The sequence below is a fragment of the Anneissia japonica genome, unplaced genomic scaffold, assembly GCF_011630105.1.
Source record: "Anneissia japonica isolate Jap-2015-1 unplaced genomic scaffold, ASM1163010v1 scaffold284947_len354889_cov159, whole genome shotgun sequence".
NCBI lineage: Eukaryota > Metazoa > Echinodermata > Crinoidea > Comatulida > Comatulidae > Anneissia > Anneissia japonica.
In genome coordinates this window covers 74,118-95,024 of record NW_022746767.1, presented here as the reverse complement: position 1 = coordinate 95,024, position 20,907 = coordinate 74,118, and the positions used below count along the sequence as shown (strand labels likewise).

Here is a 20,907-nt window from a genome sequence, read left to right as displayed (position 1 = left end):
TTATGAAAGATAGAATTTATCGAACATTTATCTACATAAAAACAAGAATAATAAATTGTAGAAATTGTATTTCTAAAGATGCATATAATTCATATTTCATTTTGTAGACAATAAATATTCAGTAAGATATACTAAAAACGATTATTAATTCTGAAATGTGCATCTCAGCTATTATTAATCAGTAGGCTATGTATTATGTTATAAATTCTTAAAATAATAATTTCGAATTATGATATATTTTGGGCTCTGACTTAATTTAACGATGGCCCTATCAGTAGTAATGACAGTATTTGTGCTTTTTTTAGCCATGTAGTAAAATAGTACTATTATTATGAGAGTCAAGAAGAAGTAGTAGAAGAAGGAGAGGAGGAAAAAGAATAGCTTTTTTTTTGTTTTATAATAATAAACGTGTTGAGTATATTGATATTGATTATGCGATGAGGTTTTTTTTATATCTTTCGGTGTGATTTAAACATGCCAATTCTCAGAAAATATTTTCTAATTTTATTATATTACCACCTTTTCATTACATAGTCTTTTTCAAAACAGGTCAAACTGCTTTTATAACATTATTATAGACCCATTAAACACAAAAACTTCGGGGGCATCGCCCCGACCTCACCGTGGCCCCAGGCACCTGAACCACACCAAGGGTGGCGCCAGCGGGGGAGGGGAGGGCCCCTATCGTGGAGAGCTGCCCCCCCACCGTCGGGGAGAAAAAGCACAATTCGTCGGGGAGAAAAAAAAATTATATATATTTTTTACATATTAGTAGACTCGAATATCAATTTAATAAGCCTTTGAAACCCCTGAATTGTCAACATTTTTGGGGGGGGGGCTTCACCCCCAGGACCACTTTTGGAACCTATTAATTGAAGCCCGACCACGCCCACTTTGCTTTCGTTGGGGAAATCTGACCCCTCGTCCGGACCCCTCGTCCGGGCACCTCCCCCGGTCGGGGCACCTATAGACACTCGGTAATGGCACTTTCAGAGGGTAAAAATGCTTTTTCAGAGCAACAGATCAGTAACAGATTATTGCAATTTTCCCGATGCTCCCTCTCCCGTAGACACCCCTCTTCTCACGGGTGTTGCGAAGGTCTAATAATATTTTCTACTTTTTAGGTAATAACACATATTTGGTTGGATATCCTGGATCTGCCCACGCACTAGCAGGAGCTCATAACTTAAAAATATTACCGGTTGATATAAACAATACAAATAATACAATTATTTTTCTTAACACAATTTAGCACTGTCTGACCACAACCCCCGCATCCACCACACAAAACACATCATAAATTCATATACGGCCTATAAGTTCAGTTCTGTACTTACTGCTTTCTTGAGGTTCGCAAAGTCGTGCTCTCCCAAACTCGGGTCGTTCATGCAATCTGGCCGTGATTCCCTGGGTTTCTGATAAAAGAATGTTCTTGGGCCGTGTCTGACTATATCAAGCATCATACCAATCAATACAAGAAAACCATAGAAAATGGCAAAAAACCATTTAAATAAGAACATTGCAAATAATTGTAATACTTTAGCCATGATCTCTGTGTAGCGGGTTTATCGAGGGTAGAAGCAACTGGGTTCCTAATCAGCTGACTGAGTCACCTTACCGTTGTCACAATCAATCATATTACACCGTCTAGCTTAGTGCATGGTCGAGAGGGTCGAGCGGAAATGGAACGCGAAGGCGAATGACATTGACGACACCGACGACAATTCACGGACCCCGGGACGAGAAGGTGTCACGAACATATCACGAAAGTGGCTGGAGGGGACGGTATTTGAGTGAATTTTCCCCTACCTTAAAACATTTATGAATATTAGCAATTAGAGGATATCTTATATTATTGACTTTGAATCCGCCCCGGGAACCGGCCATACCAAAGATCTTTGACGTATTATTATTGGTGGCGCAACACACCACAAAACGCCCCCACAATCACGCTGTTTTGACGAAGTACCTCCATGTTTTGTTGTGTTTTGTGGTATCATCGTTTAATGAGAGGTTTGAACTAGTTTTACTCAATTTGCTGGTGTAATCTATTGTTTAGAAAGGTAATTACTGAAACATAAAATCAACAGAACTAATTTGTTAAATAACTGTTAAACCAGTAAGTCGTAGTTCAACAAAAATCTGCTTTTATAACATAACATTGCCTAAACTAGGCCTAGGCTAGGCCTAAGCCCTAGCCTAGCTAGGCTAGAGCTAGGCTAGGCCCTCTAGTAGGGGGCCTATCTATTCTCCTCCAACTCTAGAGGAATCCTATCTATGATGATGAGTAGTACATCCGACATCGGCATCAAACTCCGGTGGACAGGCTAGCTAGGTCTAAGGCCCTGCTGCACTACAGACTAAGGGCTTCATTGAGTGATACTCCATCCAGCCGGAGTCTAGGTATCTCATTCATGTATCAATTATAAAAAAAATCAGAAAATTTAAAATGTGTTTTGTTTGTCTAGGCCTAGGCCTATTGGAATACATGCACAGGTGTAGGAAGGACTGTTTCGGCCATGAACCAGACTGTTAAGGGTTGCGTGGGAAATATATCCGCAGATTTCCGCACAGGTTTTAACCTAATCTTAATATCTGTACAGTATATTAGTAATAGTAGGCAGGCCCCTTTTATGAATCATTCTGCGCACTTGGTTGGGCTAGTTTTTGAGGTACCGCAATGTAGGGAACACTTTTTGTATTGTATATTTTCAGTCAGTTCGATTCATTGAATGACTTAAATAAATATCCTAATACTGATGCTCATGATGAGAATGTTTACCTTACGACATCATCTCTTTCTAAAAGCCTTGAGGTTTCGGAAAAAAAAAAGAAAAAAGAATCGGACAATTGTAAGGCATTATACGTCAATTTAAAATGTAAGCAAAAATTTTCATTTTGCAACACGTACTTGGATCACAATTTTCGGGTATAGCAATTTGTGACCCATCAAAATGTTAAAAATTGAAAGATCAACGTTGAATTAACTAAGAACGTGTGTCTTTTCCCCGGTGTAAGCTGATTCTTTTTGACGCTTTTAATTTTGATGCACGTCCACTGTAGACCTAGGATCGCAGATCTTACCTGGCCAGCCGATATGTTAACCAAATGTTATAAAACATTTTTGGCCAAATAATATATTTTTTATAGATGTTACCATATTAGTAGGCTACAGTTTTGAGAGATTGCACACCAGGCAAGGAGTGATCGACCAGTAACAAAAGAGAGTAATTGTTTCCTTCTGAATTGTTGATGTTTAGAAAATGACTGGTAATTTGATATATACTTTTTATAAAATGTAAAATTCAATGCAATAATTTTGCATTTTATTAACTTACTTTTAGTAGATTTGATGCAATTTTAATGTGTAAACTCATTTAAAACAATTTTAATTTGGGATAGTTTTAATGGTTTTCTTTCTTACTTTTAACGGCTAATATGTTAACTTAATTTCAATTATATACTTTTTTAATATCACTTTTATTCATCAAAAATATACATCAGAACACATTAAAATTCATATGAAATTGAGTGAATAAAAGGAAATGAAAAACCCCAGACTTGTCGAATTAAAAAACATGCAGGGGTGCCACAAGACAAAAACATCAAAAGCAAATTTGGACATCAAAAACAAAGAAACACGAGGAAAAAAAAAGAACAATAAGACAGTTTATCGTCGAGGACCAGGCGTTCCCCTGGCGAGAAGGCAAACGTAGCAAATAGAAAGCCTATCCCTTTTTAAACAGGAAGAACAACAAAATCGACTCCAAAAGAAAAATAATCGACAAAAAGCTGCTCTCCAACATCAAAACAATACACAGGACAGGAAGTTGAATCCGTTTGGGAATAGTCGGAAAAATGCAAAAATTCGCAGAGGCGTTATAGCCACGTCCAACTCAATTCCGCCATTGATCGAACTTAATCTAAACTATTTAATACCATTCAAAAATAATATCTTAATGTTTAATGTATAACTGAATATAGATCAATTTTGGCAAAAACATACTGTAATCTCTTGACTAAGCCTAGCAGTTGTAGGCTTAGCTTTTAAAATTGTAGTAATAAATGTAATAAATTTAATAATTATAATAATAGTAAAAGATGCAACTCTCAAGCATCCAACTAAATTTTGCTTCAGTAATGTTGCTGACATGCATTTTGGTGTAAAGACGACATCTCAAACAGACAGAGAGATATCAGTTTAGACACTGTGTTGGAAGTACTAAATGATTTGCTATTTTTTGACACATCTCTCGCATGAAGTTATGCATGATGGTCGCGAACTACCCGCGAACTACGTTGCAAGGTTTATGAAGGATCACTTAAGTTTCAATCTACATACAATCATTAGGGAACGTTGGGATAAGTAAATAAATGCTATTTTGAACAATCGTAATGCCTAATAACCTAGCCATTTAATTCTCACCTTTGTGGGTGGTTGTTTTTGCAACCAAAACATTATCTTTCCTGTAATATCGCACTGTAATGTTTTTCATTTTCATTTCATACCCAAGTTAAGTCACATGACCGGCTGTAAACAAACGTCGCTGAATCCCTCTATTAAAGAATGTTTACATTTTTTTTGCTAGATACAGTATAGTGGAGTGAGGAACTAGTGTTTGACATGAGTGCAAACATTGCAGAATTTATTGGCAGTTACCTGTCTCTGGATTGTGGAGATCCTCTTGGTACATACCAAGGAGAGGTGGAAAATGTCAACAAATGTGAACAGACAATCTCACTCAAAACTCCCTTCCACAATGGTGTAAAAACTTGTATACCTCTAGTGACAATAAGGTAATTATATTTTATTAAATGATTTTTATTAATTAATGATAGCAGGGTTGTAGGTGTAGAAAACTAACCCCGGTATTCTTAAAACAAACCTTAGTCGTAGTTCGAGCTAAAACTATGTTATTTCGTATTCTTAACGAACTTCGACTAGCAGCACTACGATTAATGACGTGAACCTCGATTAAAGTGATACCTCTGCAGACCGATTTTGTGAAACGAATAAAAATGATTGTATACGCAGGTTTGATGTATCTTCGGTGTGTTAAACAAAAGAGACATCACGTTTAGCTTCCAAAAGGAGAAATTAACATGTTTTGCTAGCCACATGCGATAGTTCCCGATTTGCATGAAATCCCCTCACGTTGTGATCACCTAGCTTCACCATAACAACAACAAAGATGGCGTCGCCCTCGCTCGGGCTCAACTATAATAGTTCTCCAAAGAAAGTAAATTTTCAGTGACTGTTCAAATTCTTTATCGTAATATATTAACAACTGATAGTTAATATTATAGAAAATTAATTGAGTGAATGATGGTCTATTATGAATTATGAGGAAATACGTTTTTGAACCACAGACGGCAGCTTAATATTCATCCGCGTTATCTCTAAAATTTTGTCTGCTATAAAAGTTAGCACCTTTCATTGGTTAGTTTGATAGTTGTGGCTTGCCAGTTGTCTTCAGTTAAACTAAAACTAGGACTTGATTTAGTCGTAGTTAAAACTTCGACTACGTTGTTTGTGAATAGAAATTGAAGTTGGAGTTGCAACTAGCACTAAATGAAGTTCGAAGTTCGACTAAAAGTTTGTTTTAAGAATACGGGCGTAAGGGTGGGTGATAGAAATTTTAAGGGAGGGGTGGGTGATAAAATTGGTAAACTTAAAATAATAAGAGTGGATTTTAAGGATGGAAAAGTTGGTTTAAAAATAAGGGTGGCTCGAGGGCCATGAAATTGTCTTTAGATTGGGTGGAAAACTTCAAGGCTGGGATGTTCTTATTTTATCGTATTGTACACACTTTTCAAACATAGAAAAAGTATTATTGTACAGCAGTATACACTGTACTGGAACGTAGGTAAAAGTGGCCCCTGAAAAAAAGACCCAGGAGAAAATTCCCCCAGAAAAAAAGACACAGGTAAAAATGGCCCCAAATGACAGGTACAGTAGGTACCCCTACTGTAAGATTCAAGATTCAAGAAATGTTATTTTACCATAAAAATACAGGTATAAGGTATAATTTTTTGGTTTTTCTAGTTTTTTTAAAAATAAAAATCTCGTTTGACATTTTACCTCAGCCTCAATTTGTTCTTATTTTGTTCTTAATTTTTAAGCAATTTCAGCCTCAGTGTTCTTATACTGTAAAATAAACAAAAGTGTACTGCATAAACTTTTTAAGATGTACAGTAAGTGCTGAAGGTTGTTTAAACATGAGGCATGATTTTATAAATTATTACCATACTCGTGCGAACAAGAGCCCGGGCGCTTAAAATATTTTTTGCACTTTCTGAGGGGCGCTTATGAAAACAGAGTGGAAATTGAGGGGGTGCTTATGGAAATAGATGAAAATTGAGGGGTTCTTATGGGAAATTATTAATTTCAAGAAGAACTCTTTGAATGAAAAAAGATTAAAGGACATTACGAATGGTGGTTAGAAAAGATAATCGTCCAGAGAACATGGCTCATGACAAGAATGCGTGAATATTAATACAGAACAGCAAAATAGCAGATGCAATTAGTGGTGGTGGGTAGTGGTTAGCCTGTTGGCCATCAGCCGATTGAGATTAGCAGGATGGCAAGATCATTGTATTTTTTCTTGAAAACTCAGATGAGAATGTGCTAAAGGTCGGAAAAAGAAAAAGAGGAGTAGGACTAGGCATAGACAAATACGTAAAAAGAGTAAAGTTTGAAATATACTGTCTGTCCAGGGATCGGAGCTCTCCAAGAGAAGTATCCTAATTTTTATATTAACCGAAGAAGAATGTGTTTCCACTCTACAGCTCAAATCGTGCCAACAACCACAGTCCCAGGATTCATTGGATTATTGACTTGCTAAAAAGAAAATCTTATGAGGGGGCGCTTATTCAAATGAGAAGGGAGCGCTTATTCAAACGGGGCGCTTAAGAAAATGTTCACGTTAGGAGGGGCGGTTATTCGAGAGGGGCTTATTCAAATAGGGCGCTTATTCGCGCGGGTACGGTATTTATACTCTTATGTTTGAGCTAATAAATTTGACCAAACTTTATACAGCTTTTAAAGATTTTTATTTTCTATATATTTGTCATTCAATTACAAGTTTATAGAACAAGAAAACATTTCCTAACATATTTTCAGATGCCATAATTATTGAAGATGTATAGTGTGGAAGATGATGAATTTTATATTTATTGCTGACTCGGAATAATCCATGTAGTTGAAAAGTACTGTTAAGCTGATAACTGTATTCTTGTTTGATAATTAAAATTAGCAAATCAATGCCTTAAATTGAACTCTTCTCTCTAATAAATATGATTGACACTTTTTGTTTCATAATTAAAACTGATATGTTTTTTTTTTAATATAATCTTATTTTTAATTAAAATTTAGTGCTAAGGACATTAAAGACCTACAGATTCTTAAAACACAAGAACAGGTTTCAAAGGAGAATGATTCAAAAGTTTCAAAACTTCCAACAAAAGGCAAACCAGCGAATATCGTTCTTAATAATCGTGATGAAGCAAATCTTCTTATAGACAGAGGTCAGAGGACACCAAGAAAAAACCAAACATTTTTTAGCCATTCCCCAAATGGGAAAAAAGAAGAGAATGGGTATCGAAATCAGTATAATTCTCAAGAACAAGATGGCCAGATTCCACCAAGGAGATCAAGTAATTTGGATGGACTCGGAATTTATCAATCCTCTCATAGGATAACTGATAATAGCCCAGATAGGTTAATTACAAGGAGGAATAGTAGTCAACAAAAGTATTCGGCAGTGATAGATGATAGTGGAGTACAGATAAAGAATGGAAAATTAAATGATGAGGATGACAAACGAAGGAAAAGACATAATTCCGGTAAAGAGAAAAAAATTATACAAACATTTTGTATTATTAAATATGTATTTACCTTTGTAAATTTTGACAAACCTTCTATTGACAATATATTTTTAATCTACTTTATTAAAAACAGATACCCACTTCATACTTCTGAGTAGTGGGAAACCACATTTATAATGTGGTTTGCACAAGGTGTTGTCGATATTGGGAAGCAAACCCTGCTGCCATCTGTTTTTAGAGATGGTGTTTAATCTACTGCTCTCAATTTAAAATTGATATAAAAGAACTCAGGCATAATAGTCAGTGGCATATCTAGGAGTCTTGAAGTCGAGGGAGATTATGGGGGCACAAAGGTGTAGTGGAGAAGGGATCAATGATTCGGTGAGGGGGGCGTTAGCTTGCAAAATAAGGATGATTTTTAATTACTTGAGTGTGATTTTTTTCAATGAAGCCGACTGGGGGGAGGGGAGAGCGGGGGAAATATGTTTTTTTGTTGGGGGAAATATGTTTTTTTGTTGGGGGGGTGGTTGAGTGCGTGCAGTTCTGTGCACCCTGGATATGCCGCTGATAAGAATCTTTATTTCTCTAGGCTCGTTTGAAGCAAAGGTGAAGGCAAGTCCTAAAAAAATAGAAGGTCGCAGTAAGAGTCTTCGTGCTAGGAAGGATCTTGAGTGTTTCAGCGCCCCCACAGAGAGCTTCCTGACAGATTTTGACTTTGAAAGCAACCTAGCCCTATTTGACAAAGCAGCAATATTTGAGGCGATCGATGCCAAGTCGGGCACAATAGAAACCGTTAACTCTCCGAAACAAGAACCCAAATTTCGACATGATGAAATGATTGTAGATACTGGCAAACCCACAGCCAAACGACAGATTCTAGTAAACAGATCAGTCAATTTAAAGGAATATACAACAGGTTGGTGATGTTATGCCCAGTTGACTCATTTTTACTTTACTCTTTTAAACTTTGAATTCCCTTTTTCCATTAAAATGATATTTTTCTTTCATATCGCTTTATGCATTCCTCTTATAAAACAGATTACCTTTCCCTCTTCTAGATTTCTTTTCTTATTCCCCTTCAATTCAGCATTCACTTTTTATTTCCTTTTTTTCCATAATCCTGATTGTTCTACCAAAATCTTTTTTCTTTGTACTAGATCCCCGCTCCATTTATTTTCCAATGTTTCCTATATTTTTATCCACCGTTGATTCTCAGTGGAATCGCAAAATATAATCGCAGTCAGTCCTTTGTTTAATATTTTTATGTTCACTTATTTAATTTATAATGAAGATGAAGGCTTTGTTGTACCAAGCATATCTCAAGATCTACATGAGAAATTGTTAATTAATGCTGAGAAGTCTGGTATAACAGTTGAGAGAAGAATAGAGGCAGTTGGCAGGACTGCTGCTGTCATGGCCTTACAAGTCCTTGGCGGCGTAAACAGGTAAATGAGGCGAGAATTTTTTTATACCTTCTTTAGCGAACCCGCCGACTGCAAATATTGATGATTTTGAATAAAAATAAAACATTTTTTTGGCCAATTAGCGCACCTGCCGCCACGAAAAAGTGGAAATTTCAGAAAAAAAATAAAGTTTGTCTTTATTTTTATTACGCCCTCCACTGCCTTGAAATCTCCAAAGATGAGATATTTCTTTGTAATTATATAAATTTGAAGCATTTAACCATTCTATTTTACATTCACCAATAAAATTTTATTTTTATTTTCTCCTCCATCTTGATGATTTTGGCAAAAATAGTTGCTAAATAAGAAAGCAAAATTTTATTTTTATTTTTATTCGCTCTCCGATAATCTTAAAAAATAAGTATGTGAAGCAAGGAATAAAAAAGCAGTCTTGCCTGGAGTTGAAAGATTAGGATTGATAATGCTGTAACTGTACAATTGTTTAAAGACTCCTGGAACTCCAGAACTTGTTTTTAGTAATGAATGCCTAAAAATTATGAATATAAATAATATTCTAATGCTATGTCCACACTATACAATTTTTTTTGACAAAAAAGTGTTGTATGTCCATTTATAGTCAAGATTTGATAGTCTGAATGGGACTTTAGCTGTCCAATTATGTTTTTATCTTGTTGATTTAAAACGTTGTACTTTTGTTCATTAATTGTAGGATCAACTTTGAAAACAGTCATCAACTCCCCTCGGTGGTGGTACTGTGTGGACCACATGTTCAGGGCGCCCAGGGGGCGTGCTGTGCCCGTCATCTTGCCAACCATAACCTACCCGTTACAGTATTAGCTCCAAATTTGGTAAAAATGCATGACTTATTGGACCAAGAAATAAAGCTATTTCAAGAAACGGATGGTGTCGTCGTAACAAATTACAAAGGTATTGATTTTATATGTATTTTTTTTATAGATATTTTATATATTGCCTTTTTTTCTCTTTTTTTTTTCTTGCCCTATAAAAATATTCTATACTTACCAATTCACCTTTACAGATTTACCTGTTGAACCGGTGGATCTTCTGATATGTGCCCTTGATTCGCACCATACTCACCTTCGATCTCAGGGCTGGTACCAGACCACTGTCCAGTGGGCAACGCAGTGCAAAGCACCTTTGCTAACATTAGACCCACCCAGTAACCAAACTATCAGTTCAAAATGGGCTCTTGCTGTTGGTCTACCATTCACATATGGAGATGCTGTTGGTAAGCTCTACCTAGGCGACATTGGTATCACATCAAAGGTATTCACTAACACAGGTGTGAAATACAGCTCACCTTTTGGTCATAAATTTGTAATTCCATTACATAACACTTGAGGCAATTATTCAGTCTATCATAATTAGAGGCATTAAAGCAAGACATAGCATTATCAGATCTTGTATCTGTCAGACTGAACAAACATTGGTTTGGTCAAACATCTGATGCAGTACGCCCAGCTTAAGAATTATCTGATCAAATAAATTGTATTTGTTTATGCTTGTTGGAGAATGCTGTACTTCATCAAACATATTGTATATCAGTGCTGGTTTCGGAGGATGCTTTACTTCATCAAACATGTTTGATCAAACAAATTGTATATCTTTCTATGTTGTCAGATAATACTTTAATTTATTAGACGTGTTTGATTAAACATTTAATTTTTTAGCTTTGATCGAAATTTATGAGTAAAGCTTATTGTCCCCATCAAGTTCAACTCTCCATCGGTACAACATGTTTTACTATAACAAAGGAGTTTAACTTTCATTTTAATTTTAAAGACATTTTTATGAAACATGCAGTAGTGGAGTTTGTTTGGTCTTTCCAGTCCTATCTATAAGATAGGGATAACTCTATTGTTTGTTTTTAGTTTAATACTATTTTTCTCAAAGAAAACATAGTCAACCATTGGTAGAATTTATGAATAAATAAGAATAATACTTAAATAAAATTTAATTTCTGCCAAGTTTTTATGAGCTAAGGATTACCTCCTCAGTATTTCAAGGAAACATTACATAGCTCCCATTTTTAATGTTGTGTAGTTGTTGCGTAAAAACTTGTAATACCACATTGAGAAATAAGAAGGTAACCTCTTGCTTTTCGTTCCAAGATGCCCTGGTTATACAGTAGCTGTATTTTATGTGTATTCTGTATGGTGTGATAGTTCTATTATTATTTTTGTAATGAAGAGAAAAATGATCTGTGAATATGTGTCAAGAAATATATTTTAAATAATTTATATATTTTACATGTATTTCATAGTATAAATTAGGATACAGAATGTATTTTTTGTATCTAAATTTCCAGGACAGAATGCGAGTGCGTGAGTAATTAATTTGATTGTTTGGTTGATGTTAAAAATACACTTTCTACTTCCTATGATGTTGTTGCAAACCTACCAGGTACCCACTTACTCTTTTGATTACTTTTATTTTTTACAAAAGACACAAACGAATGGGCAGACTTGAACTCTAACATTTTGATTGGAAGCACAGTACAGTACCATACTGCTATTCCACATGGTTTCATGCATATCCATATGTGAAAGACCATATTTGAACAACACCATTAGCTACTCAATTAAAAGATGTCATATGAAAGTTTTTTTCTCTAAAAATCTCACTGTTTTCCTATTGATTGAAACTTGATACTGTTTGATTATGCTAGATAGGAAACAGTAAAATTACATCTGGAATCAAAATTTTAAAAGAAATTCAATTTTAATTAGAAATTTGTTTTACTACCAAAGTAGAATTTTTAAATTTAAGATTCTTTTAATTTCTTCCGAGTTGAAACTAACAATTATTCAATTTCCTTGTGCATAAATAATTAGGCAATTTGTTTTTATTTGTTCACTGTCTAAATACCTTGAGTACAGTATCAAGTTTGTGTAGGTGTCTTTTGTCATGAGAAAGCTACAGTACTTTGTGTCCCATTTGACTAAAAGTATAGAATGTGCATTTAAAAAGCTGTTTCTGTATTCAGACATCTGGAGTTCCAAACAGAGTTATTCATATTTGAAATCACTATAATTTATTTTTGTCATTACCAGGAAATGATAACTTCCCTCTTGAATACCACCACGCTTAAATGTGTCATGCCAAATTTGCATTTTTTGACTCTTGAGTAAGCGGTGACTATATTATTTTGGGTAAACATCACATGGCTTAATCATGAGTTTATTATTATGCCTTGATGTTTGATCATCAAAAAACTACACAACCAATTTCTTACGATATGCCTATATACAAAACATGATACCATTTGAATTATCAATAATGTGCGCTGCTCTCGAATAAGGAACTTTCTGGAATAAACGCCATGCTTATCGTGATTTACGATACTAATTAATATTTTTTTTTTATTACTGTATTTTTGTCTTAATGTTCAATTACTGTTTTGAACAGATTGTACTTATACTGGAATACAGAGTGTATTTTTAAATGTTCTTTACTTTTGAAAACATTGCCTGTCCGTCATCATTCATAGAGTTATATATTTTATTTCATGACTCTTAAATATATAAATATAATTTTTGTTTAAATGTTAATCTTTTGTAAGCGTATACTTTGTTGTCTTCCAACCACTAAAAAATATGTACAGCTATATTCAAATCTGGCTTACTCTAAATTATCAACATAATGATGGTAATAAATATAAATTCAATACATAACATAAAATTATAATTGATACTGCTAAAAGCACAATAATTCTAGCATTGGTTCTCATGTAATTATTATACATTATGTGTTTAGTCTATCTAGTGTAATATCAATTTCAGTTCCAGTTCACACGGATATTTTATTTACACTGATGTGAACTGTTATTTTAATACTTCAATATTATTTCCTATCAGTAATTTTCCAAGCTTTCATATTTTCAAATGCAGCTTCCCTGTACATTTATGAATCACCTTTTATATAGTTGCCTTTGTGCAGTACATTTGTTTACTGTTTATCAAGGAACTATAGGTTTGTTTCTGTCACACAGGTAGAAATTAACACTTGTAGCACCTCTTTGTATCTGGGGCTATATAAAAGCCTTCAAATAATAAGATAGGGATGGTTAATTAAAGAGAGTCATGATTGGTTTGATGGAGCATGTTAGTATCAACTAATAGATAAACCCTCTAATAATAAGGAAGGGATAGTTAATTAGAGAGAGTGATGGATAGTTAGATGGTGCATGTTGGTATCAACTACCTGTACAGATAAAAGCCTGGAATGGTTAATAAAGAGAGTCATGATTGGTTAGATGGTGCATGCTAGCATCAACTAACAGATAAAAGCCTGTAGTAATAAGAATGAGATGGAATAATTAAAGAGAGATCGGTTAGATGGTGCATGTTGGTATCAACTAACCAACAGATAAAAGCCTCTAATAACAAGATAGGGAGAGTCACGATTGGTTAGATGGTTTATGTTGCTCTGGGGCAATATATTCTAAGCAGCACACACATTTTCTTAAGATGAGCATTATAATTGTTTATTTTATTTTTGTCTGATCCCCTACCATAATTACAGTAGGAGTTGTTGATGCGAGAGATGGTTTTATTTGTTAGTATTTGATCGTTAAGCTTTCGTCCAAATTGTTGTATAGTAATCAAGGTAGATTAGATAGCATTGATATATTTATCTTGGTATTTTTTATTTACATCAGAACAAAGATAATACAAAACAAATGTCCATAGTAACCGGTAGTTGAATTGAGGCATTTTCATATTGATAATATCCATAGTGATATTTATATAAAAATGGAGAAGTTTTCAATTGGATGTTTCATATGCTTATGATTATGTGGGTGATATTTCAGCGAGTGGGGTGGAAGAGTGGAAATTTCTTGTATCATTTCACTGTTAATGTGCTTTTCTTTGATTTATCTTGTTTTTTAACATATTTTTGGGCAAACTGTTGTGTAAATAAATATAACTATTGTAATTATTAGATAAGAGCCTGGTGCATACTACTAAATAAAATAATATATTTTAAAGTGGGTCCCCAAAAAAGAATCACTATTTTTACAAGACCTGTATATGTCTCCCCCCCCCCACCCCCTATAAATTATGATTTATTGGTATGCTAACACATAATTTATAAATAGTTCCTCTAGTAAGTAAGTTTGAGGATATATTTGTAATCAATTTTTTCCCACAACAAATTTAACTTTATCCTTCCTTATGGCATCCATCTATAAGCAATATGTAATCTACTTGGAACTGGGCATTTTAAATTATAATTTATAGTTTGTTACTCTCCATTTTTTCAGATTTTGTTGTAATTTGTATATAATTATCTTAAATTCATTTTTTCACTGTAAATATTTGTCAGTCTGTTAATATTGTGAGGTACACTTCAGGTTAAATGCTTGGATGTTGTCCTTGAAATGGGAAGTACAGTGAGGTACAGTGATATATGAATTAAATAAATAGGCCAGTTGTGATAGGAACTGTATCGTATCCTTTCAGTTGTTGATAATTAAAAAAACATCATGATGGTTTCTATGTGGACTTGATAATGGTCTTCGTCTAATCGATAAATTTTAGACCCTCACTGTTTGCTTGTCTTCATGCTTCAATGGGTACCTGTTTGGGTCAAATAATAAGCCTCAAGGGGGATTGACACAACTATGTAGATAAACGGATAAATTTGGATTAAGATTAGTTTGTGCATAATGACCTTTGAAAGGATGTTACACAGTTAGTTAATTATCAAGTATTTGAAATTTAGATCTATTATGCGATTAAACTATGTGGACCTGCCATACAATAACTTATTGGTAGGCTCTTGAATCCAATGTGAACTCTGTTGATAAGGGGGTCCCCAATGAGTGGGGGTGGTCAGATATCTAAAGCCCTGTTGAGGTACTGCATGGATGCCTCTGACCATCTATACAAGATTGTTAGGATTAAAGGTAAAAGTAGGATAATATTCTTCTCAATGGCAGGGGCAGAAATTATCCTTAATATTGGGGTAAACCTGTCCCCCACTATACAGTAGGTCCTATCTACAAGTTTATAGATTGAGCTAATCAAGTTTTACAGTACAGCATTGGCTAGTCATATTTTTTTTATTATTGTAGGCCTAGACTTATAATAGTAGTGGTACAAAATTAAATATCTTGAGTAACTTCTTCAACATAATCCCCCTCCACCCCCCTTTTTTTTTAATCCCCTGCAGTGATATATTAAAAAGGAAAAAGTAAATGTATTCTACAGATATGAACTGTAGGTTGTTAATAGAATTTACAATATGAGGATGTAAATAGGTAATGCAAGTAACACGATGGGCTGAGCCCTTAGGATTGTAAATAGTTGTCCTGTATCACAACAGTGGATACAGATAAGAATAGGATGCAAGTTTATTGTGTAGGCCTATAGAACATCAATGCACAATTGAATGTAATGGATGCAGTGTATGGAATACAAGGTTTGTTCCATGTCATGATAGAAAAATGTGCTACAAGTTCTATAAGAATAGGTGCTAAATAATTTGTTAACAATAACAAATTATCATTATGATATTCTTCATTCATTATTATCAAAATCAGTTTTTAAAATAATATATATTTTATTTTATTAGTATTGCCATTGTTATTATTTTTTTTGTAGTTGTAGTTAGGATAACCCATCTGCTGTATAATCTTTTATTTATTTTTTTATCATGCTATACATAGCAAACAGGGCTCATCCCAAGCTAAACACATTATATACAACTATCATTATCTCATTTTCTTGATCTGTTTAGGTGTGGGAAAGCAGATGAAGTAATATTTCATTATAGTACCCAGGTCCACAAATACGGAACTTAGCACCTTGACATAGCTGAACTATTTGTATTTAGTTAAAAAAGTTTATGTTGTAATCAATCCAACATCAATGATAATACTAATTTTTTTACCTTATAGTTTTTTAATCATATTTTTTTTAAGGGGGTTGGGATGAAAATAAGATTTCTATTAATAATAACATATTTGAGTCATTCCAATTAAATTAGTAACAATCAAAAACCTAATCAGAATAACATCACAATCAAATTTAACAATAGAAATATATATCTAAATTAAATAGTAACAATACAGTATTCTTATTATTGCACGGTGGTTATTATGTGGTACTTAAGAATATATTTCACATTGTTTTTATGTACTTTACTCTAAATTAAAGAACAATATTTTTAGTTATGTCAATGTTAGAATTTAATAAACAGCAAAAAAGTTAACTGTTGTTATAGTAGCCACTGACTTTATAATGTGATAGATTATAACTATACAGTATTTCTATCAAAATCATGTAGGCTTTTTTTTGGTTGTACTCTTTATTTTTAGCATTTTGATTTAATAAGGTTTCATTGTTGTAAATCAGTACTGCTATTAATGCAGATTTTTTAAAATAACGATTGATCATAATATTAATATTTATTAATGTTAAATGCTAATTGTGTTTACAGCTCCTATATTATAATCAGTGGCGCATCATAGAATAAATTGCAGGGTATGCTAGGGGCTGCCATCCAAAAAAAATAAATAGCTAGTGGGGAAAGTTTGATCTATTTTAATCAAACACAGCATTCTATGTATGTTCTATTTATACCGGCATGGTTGTAAATTATAATTACAATACAAGTTTCTTCAGCACTGGATATCTGTACTGTATATGCAAATTTATTTTAACTTTATAATTACTGATTACCTGTTCAACAGCTAGGAGGCCCAATTAGCTTACTGTACAGTAATACTGTCGTACAGAAGCAGTGAGAAGATACTGTAAGCATGCGTACTTGTCTTAGAACCAGTACTTCCGTTCTAGTGTTAAATTTGCTATTCTAATGCCACCGTGTTGTTGGAAGAATAGCAAATTTCGCCATTATAAGGTATGCTCCCATTTCCATTAACTCACTGAATGCTATTTGCTGGTATTAGAAAACCAACCATGTGGAAATTCTAAGCAGCTGAGAGTACGATGCAGTTTGCTCAGCGGTAGTAGTAGATTGGTTGAGCTATCCTAGATACCAAAGGATTTAAAAACTAATACTGTCTTTTAACGAAGCTATTCCAATGAAATGTAGCAATCAACTTAATAAAATTAAGGTTGGTATAGATGATTTTGGATAAGAATAGCTAAATATATAACGGAAAAAAGATACAATAAAATATTTTCTCTGGAGTTTCAGTTTTGGTATGCAGTGCGTACCTTGCATCCCATGACGGTCCGCCACTGATTATAATAGAATCTGATTTTGAGGTTATGACGATGAGAGTATGACTGTATTGCAACAGGTGATGAAGATGTTGATGATGATGTTTATGATGATAATGATTGACAATGATGATGATATTGAGGGCCCTTTAGTACCAGTGTTGCTAATAATACATAGGGCTTATGTCGTGATGATCATAATCTTTATATCCTGATCATGATGATTATGATCATGAACTTAATGATCTTTGTCTTGATAAATGATAATGATGGTTTAATCTAAAAAAACTCAGATGTTTAGTTGACATGAAGTTAATCTTTCTATAAACTAAATGGTGTGGAGTTTGCTTAAAAACCTACACACATTTGATTTTTAGATTGGCCTTATCCATACCTATCTTGTAATTGTTTCATCTGTGTCAGTGCTTTAAGTGCAATGCATACATTTGTATGTGGAACTCCATGATTGCATTATTATCTCCTGGTACTTTATTTGTAAGAATTCTCCCATAGTGGGAGTAGCTGTAGAAATTATGGGAATAATCATTAAATGATGATACAGGGAAGTCTAGAGATAATTAACACAAGCTTTCATGCTCTTCTTCAGAGAATATTCACAAAAGCTGGTATTTTACATTGTTTGCTATCTGTTTAAGATGTATCTCAAACCTCAGTTGCTGATGAGACAATATGACATTGAAATTTCAACTTTAGTAAATTGTTCATCACCCTTTTATAAATTGTTCACCCTTTTGTCTTCTAAACCTTTACTACTTTGTGTTATACTTTATTATTTTGTGTTTATTTTGTTACAATTTTGTGTATGGGTTACAAATCCTACATTCCATATGTGTACATTATTAGCACTCAACGATATATGTTTTAGATTTAAGTTTAATGCAATAGCATTTATTATTTAAACTAAATCAGAAAAAGGGAAATCAATACTCTTGTTACTGATAGTCTTTAATGGAAGAAACATTTGTTGTAGAACCAAACAACTGCATTGTGTGTATTGTAAACCAAATCCACTTGATGTACAGTATTGTAGACAGACATTTCTTGTAATGCGAAGAACTAGTGAATACCATTTTATTATTTTTTATTCATAAATGCTTTGACTATAGTATGGTGTCATTACTTTTCTTTATATTTTTCCATGAATGTTTTTTTTTGTTGTTTGTCACGGTATTATAAATATTGTTGATTATGTTATTACATACCATCTGTATTCGAATAAATGTTCTGCTTTGATTAAACAATCACTCAAATAAACAGGACATTTGTTTTCTTTGAATTCCCCTTCACCCTACCAAAATGACAAAAGCACTCCAAGCAACACCACTCTCAAGCGAGCTATTGTGATCATACAATAACCTTGTGCTGTGCTCTCCATTTTCAGTGAAATGAAGGGGGAATTTATTTGCATGCATCTCTTTTACACTGAAAAAATCAATGCCTCCCTTGAATAAACTCCTCCCCAAATAAATTCCCTCTCAAAAACCACACTTAACACAATACACGCCAGAAATTTATTCAAATAAATATGGTATTGTTATTATTCATAATAAATGTGTTTATTACTATTATTATTAAATGTTTTTATTTTAACTATAGAACGAGTTGGAAGGATAATTCTATTTCCGTCTTTCACCATACCAGCTTAACATACAGTAGCGTATTTAATATCTCTGTTGGTATTTTTAAAATTTCAACCACTGAATTTAAGACGAAAAAAAACAAAAAAACTTGGAAACTTGCTTACCCTGGTAACTGGGGGAAAAGGCAAGTAAACTGTTATTGAAAGAAATACAATAATTTTGTATGTGTTTGAAATTTTAAAAAGAGTAATTAAGAAGTGAAACAATGTATGAAAAAACCCCTAAAATGTTGCTCTTAGTACGTACAATTTCTAGATTCTAATTCATTATGTTTATGTTGTGTTTATAAAACTTTATGAACCATTCTGAGATTTTGGGCATTACATTTTCCTTATGTAGTGTAACCATAGAACTATAAAAACGGCAAAAAAAAAAAAAAATTGCTGTGTTGTCCGAGTGCAGTGACATTTGGTATTGTTGGGAAGTTTTTTCCCAAATACTGTACTATAGTGTTCATTGCCAACCACCACTTAATACATAAATGTTTGTTAGAGTGGAGTGGTAACAACATGGCTAAAATATGTTGTTGAAGGATCAAAAGTTTGGGAAATTGTCCTTTGCATACATCATACAAGTATCTTTTCTCCTTCCTATAAAAATGCTTTTTTGTCAAAAAATCAGGTAAACCGAGAATTATCTGGATTTTGGATCCATTGTGTGGACAACATAGAGTTTTTATTTGGCTTAATAATAATAGCTTTGCAGTACTGTATGCAAGATATGTGTGTCATTGGCAACCAATTTGTACTGTATTGTTTGGCTTCATGTTTATAATAACAATGAAAATACTGATAAACTGCATTAAGTTGTTTCTTAGTGTTTCATAGCTTCTAATGTCGTCGTAACAACTTTTCCAGATCTGAGTGACTGCTTGCATTTTTTAATTATCACTCTTTTGCAAGTTCAATACTAAATGTACCTTTAGTTACCTTTTAAAAGAAGTGAGCAGTTCAGCCTAATTAAGAATACATGGAATAGAACAGAACAGTTCCTACCAGAGTCTGTCAAAAAAAAAAAAAAAATTCTGTTTTAAAGGTACCTACTACCTAAGTTTTGTTTTTTATTTCCCTTCCATCCTATAACAGCTTTGTAGCAGTTACCGATATTTTTTTTTTCTGTATTCACTTTTTACCATGATCTTAACCTTAACCAAAGCTTATGTTACCTTACTTGACAGTCTTGTTAGTCACACAATTTGAGGCAAATAAGCACTCTTGCACTCAGTTGCCCTAATATATTTCTCCGTGATCCGAAGCAATTGAAATTAGTCATGTGACCGTACCGTACTACCCTCTAGACGGTTATTAATCATGAGCATGTAGGGGATTGTCCAATCACCACCAGAAGGACCCCACTGGAAATAAGTCTTCTTCTCTGAGACTTTCGTGGGCTATCCTTGGTGTTTACACTGAATAAATCCAATCCAATCATAACGACCAAGTGTTGCAGCACTGAGACCTGCTCCTCCCACTCAAGTCTTGGTCTGGGCCTCGGCTACCTCTACTTCACTAGTGAACATCAGTGTGAAAGGAAACATAAGCTTAGCTATAATACTATTCATATCAAATTATATGAAAATAAATTTATTTAAGAATAATCTAAAGTGTTTGCTTCCCTAAATCAATATTGTTTTAAAGCTGTTGCATTTTTCTGTTATTATTTTGTTATATGTTGAAGCTAATAAAAGCCATAAATTTATGATTTGTTCTATGTATTTTTTGTTTATTTACTTTCAGATAAGTTGATTGTACCAACTGTGTTAACAATATATAAATCACA

General features: G+C 33.6%; 2 protein-coding genes across 3 annotated transcripts in view; one reads left to right on the top strand and one right to left on the bottom strand.

The window, feature by feature from the left end:
* LOC117120293 (epoxide hydrolase 4-like) overlaps positions 1 to 1,894 on the bottom strand; it is an 18,166-nt gene extending 16,272 nt beyond the window's left edge. The window contains exons 1-2 of one of the 2 annotated variants that reach the window (XM_033265308.1): positions 1,810 to 1,894; positions 1,338 to 1,447 (exon numbers count right to left, since the gene is read on the bottom strand). In XM_033265308.1, the coding sequence (XP_033121199.1) occupies positions 1,338 to 1,388 (51 nt within the window). In that variant the 5' untranslated portion in view covers positions 1,389 to 1,447; positions 1,810 to 1,894. Of the gene's footprint in view, positions 1 to 1,337 lie in introns of both variants that reach the window. The other variant, XM_033265307.1, reaches the window with a different exon arrangement.
* Positions 1,895 to 1,918: 24 nt separating this feature from the next.
* On the top strand, positions 1,919 to 20,826 carry LOC117120290 (enhancer of mRNA-decapping protein 3-like). Its single transcript, XM_033265303.1, has 7 exons — positions 1,919 to 2,063; positions 4,590 to 4,797; positions 7,376 to 7,845; positions 8,417 to 8,743; positions 9,119 to 9,272; positions 9,961 to 10,178; positions 10,291 to 20,826. Exons 2-7 carry the CDS (start codon positions 4,625 to 4,627, stop codon positions 10,611 to 10,613), a joined length of 1,665 nt encoding a protein of 554 aa, XP_033121194.1. The 5' UTR covers positions 1,919 to 2,063; positions 4,590 to 4,624; the 3' UTR covers positions 10,614 to 20,826.
* The last annotated feature ends 81 nt before the right edge of the window (positions 20,827 to 20,907 follow it).

Bases quoted from the DNA above. Each gene is read 5' to 3' on its own strand.
- LOC117120290 (XM_033265303.1), top strand. From the start codon at position 4,625: ATGAGTGCAAACATTGCAGAATTTATTGGCAGTTACCTGTCTCTGGAT. The intron at 4,798-7,375 runs GTAATTATATTT...ATTAAAATTTAG, and splicing joins ATACCTCTAGTGACAATAAG to TGCTAAGGACATTAAAGACC. The intron at 10,179-10,290 runs GTATTGATTTTA...TCACCTTTACAG, and splicing joins CGTCGTAACAAATTACAAAG to ATTTACCTGTTGAACCGGTG.